Genomic DNA, 3,448 nt, shown 5'->3' on the forward strand with positions numbered 1-3,448 from the left:
AAAGCAGTAATTGTGTATGTTCTTACTCATCAAAATGTATTAAATACGCACAGCTTATTTATACCTTAAGATGGTTGTTCAAGCATTGGTTTAATTACTGAATACATTTTGCATTGATTGTTAGTTAGGAAACGAGAGAACGGAACAAAAGTTTTCATTAGACTCAAACTATTTTTGAAGTCGAAGTGGCTCCAGAAGAAATAATTGAGGTAAGACAGCAGGGGTAGAGGTTTCTTAGGGTGTTTTGTCACCTTAGAGTCTGACAGTCTTCCAGGTGCCATCAGATCCACTCCTCCTGCTATCTCTTTTCAGGCTGAGATACTTCCATGCTAGGTATGATTTACTGCCTGAACATTGTACACAGAAAGAGAGGGCAGGAAAACCTGATCATTCACTCTAAGTGTAAAACAGAAGGGCCATTTTCTTCTCCTAAAGTGTTGTCTCTCTTCCACCTTAGCACTGACTTGCCTTCAGGTCACACGATGAGACTCTACGCCAAGGAGTTTCACCTCCAACTGCAAGGCTCACACCAGCCACCTTCAGAGCACCAGAATTCTGAACTTCCCATGTAAAAGTTCTACTGGGGTTAGAATGGTTTCTTTACCTTGCAGTTCAGAAACTTGGCCTTCACAGAAAGGTCAGTTCCAACTAAAACTACACTCTCCAGGAAAAGCTTCAGAAGACACAAGTTAATTCCTGAAGAAGGGGAAGAGCTTCCTGAGTGCTCCTTTGACCTCCTTGTTTCTCAGAGTATAGATGAGGGGATTGAGAGTAGGGCTCAGCATGGTGTACAGCACACCGGCCAGTTTGCTCTTCTCCGCATTGTAGCTAGAGACTGGGCTGATGTAGGCATAGAAGACCGCAGTGTAGTACATGCACACCACAATCAGGTGGGACGAACAAGTGGAGAAGGCTTTTTTCTTCCCCTCTGCTGTCCGCATCTTTAGTATACTGGAGATGATGAACCCGTAGGACACTATGGTCATCAGAAAGTTCAGTATGCCATAAAAGGCATCAGCCAGGACAATCATGATGCTGTTCACATAAGTGGAGCTACAGGAGAGAAGTAATAGAGGGGGGACCTCGCAGAAGAAATGGGTAATGACATTGGGGCCACAGAAATTCAAGCGCATCATCAACCCAGTGTGGATGGCCGTGTTGAAGGCACAGAGAACCCACACACCTGTGGCCAGCACGCTGCAGAAGCCCTTGCTCATCATGGTACCATAGTGCAGGGGGTGGCAGATGGCTGCATATCGGTCATAGGCCATGACCGTGAGGAGGAGGAGCTCAGAAGATGCAGACCATGTGAGAAAGTAGAGCTGGGCCATGCAGCCCCCATAGGAGATGGAGCTCTCCAGTGACACCAGCCCCTCCAATGCTTTCGGCATGATAGAGGAAGTGCAAATGATGTCCATGGTGGCCAAGTTGAAGAGAAAAAAGTACATGGGTGTATGGAGCCCAGGGTTGAAGCTGATAGCCAAAATGATGAGGATGTTGCCCGTAAGGGCCACAGAATACAGGGAGAAGAAACAGCAGAATAAGAGCACATGATATTCTGGGTGCTCCGAGAAACCTTGCAGGATAAATTCTGTTACCACGGTATGGTTACTCATGGTCCTCATGCTAAGAAGGCTCCTGGGCTATCAGGTGGATGTCCACCAACATCTGCATATGGTTTCAGTGCTAGAGAAACAAAGGAGAAGTGTCCTGAGGAAGGCTGGAGCCACGCTTCATAACCACCTGTCGTTAAGGCCTGAGCACACGATGTAGATGCCAAGGGCTTACTAGCAAGATACACACATTAATACAGCACAAACCAAAAGGCATTAACACTTGGTTATCAGAAGCCAGGACAAATTAAAATCATGAGACAGCACTCAGGATCAGTGAAAAGCAAGTTGGAGGACAAGTGGGTGGATCTTGAGGTGATTGTCTTAGTGAAATTAATCAAACAGCAAGAGATACCAGATCATGCTGCTTATTTGTAGATTTAAAAAAAAAAGCCTGGCAAAGCACAACAAAAAATCATTTTTAGACTCTGAAAAATATACTGTTTACCAGGTTAGAATCAGGGGAGGGATTAGAGAAGGACAAAGGTCGGGACAGGGAAGGAAAGGAGCAGGACTCAGGCACAGGAGTTTGGGTGGAGGGGGGAGCAGTCTGCAAAAATGGAGGTGTGGAAATGTACCCCCAAAGTGACATATTTATTTAACTGTCAAGTTAGTAAAATTTAATAAAATACGAAACTATATATAGGTAGAGGAAAGAAAAAGAAACCCAAGTTACATAAATGACCTGCCCTTTATCAGCTGTGGTTTGATAAAGTTAAAACAACACAACATTGACCAACATTAGCAGAGAGGCCAAGCTGTAAGCATCTTAAGATTTGTATTGCATTGGGGCCAGAACTTGTGCTACTAGGAATTTAACCTAAGGAAATTACTAGTAATATCTTCAAGGTATCATCACAACACTCCTTACAGCAGTGAAAATTGAAAAGCTAACTATACTCTTAAAAAATGAGCATGTTACTACATACTGATATATTACAATGCAATGTACTTATTACAATGATGCTTTACTTATAAAAATAAAATGGAAAAATTCCAAAAGAGGATGTATAGTAAGAGGTCATTGAGTTTTATTTACAAAGGATGTTTGCATATGTACCTGTAAGAAAAACAACTGGTGAGTGATAGACCAGAATTGGAAAGGTGGGAATGGATTGTAGTTTATATAATTTCCTTGTTTTTGTTGATCTGTATTTTCCTACTTTTCTATTTAATGATTTTTCCCAAAGGTAGATCTACCTGGTAATTCTCCTTCCAACAATTCTTCTGTGATTGTCACTGCTGACAGAGCCCAGGCTCCCAGCGATGTCTCCTGGGCCCACTTCCTCTCTAGTCAACACATCCCCACTTACCTTACCCCTCAAATCCAAAGCTGTACCCGACCTCCCAGTCCAGATATTGCACTAGGTCATGCTAGAATTTCATTCTTGCAGAACTTTCAGGTGGGAATAATTGGTATATTTGTCTTGGCACTCTCTGAGCGAAACTTTCTGCTTTGCACTATCTATACCTGGCATAGAATGGGTGGGCGCCCAAGAGCATTAGTTGAAATAATGCTAAAGAACAGTATAGGGTAAATAACGGCAGAGTACTTTGTATTTTAAGACAAGATACATTCTATATTGTTTAAGATGGAAAAAGTATTACAGTTTTTCCAGCTTTTAAACTATTTAGAATAACTCACTTAAGGAAAATGCCTATTTTTAATTAAGGGGGATTGTCAAGTATCAATGAATGTGTTTGATTGAATAACTAAAAGGTTTATATAAAATGCCTAAAAAAACACCTGTGATTGTATCATATTACAATTTCTATGTTGAAGACTGTTCTTTAAATAGAAGAGCATAAAATTTCTGTGACTCAATGAAATAAGC

The 3,448-nt window shown here is 41.7% G+C and overlaps 1 protein-coding gene across 1 annotated transcript; it reads right to left on the bottom strand.

The window, feature by feature from the left end:
- Window positions 1-689: 689 nt before the first annotated feature.
- On the bottom strand, window positions 690-1,616 carry LOC101636903 (olfactory receptor 13A1). Its single transcript, XM_004680644.1, has one exon. It carries the CDS (start codon window positions 1,614-1,616, stop codon window positions 690-692), a length of 927 nt encoding a protein of 308 aa, XP_004680701.1.
- Between the last annotated feature and the right edge of the window lie 1,832 nt (window positions 1,617-3,448).

Source organism: Condylura cristata, unplaced genomic scaffold (genome assembly GCF_000260355.1).
Source record: "Condylura cristata isolate star-nosed mole 26May11 unplaced genomic scaffold, ConCri1.0 scaffold00011, whole genome shotgun sequence".
In the NCBI taxonomy this organism is placed as follows: Eukaryota; Metazoa; Chordata; class Mammalia; order Eulipotyphla; family Talpidae; genus Condylura; species Condylura cristata.

What these genes read in the sequence shown, in the direction of transcription:
- LOC101636903 (XM_004680644.1), bottom strand. Translation starts at nt 1,616, where the DNA reads ATGAGTAACCATACCGTGGTAACAGAATTTATCCTGCAAGGTTTCTCG.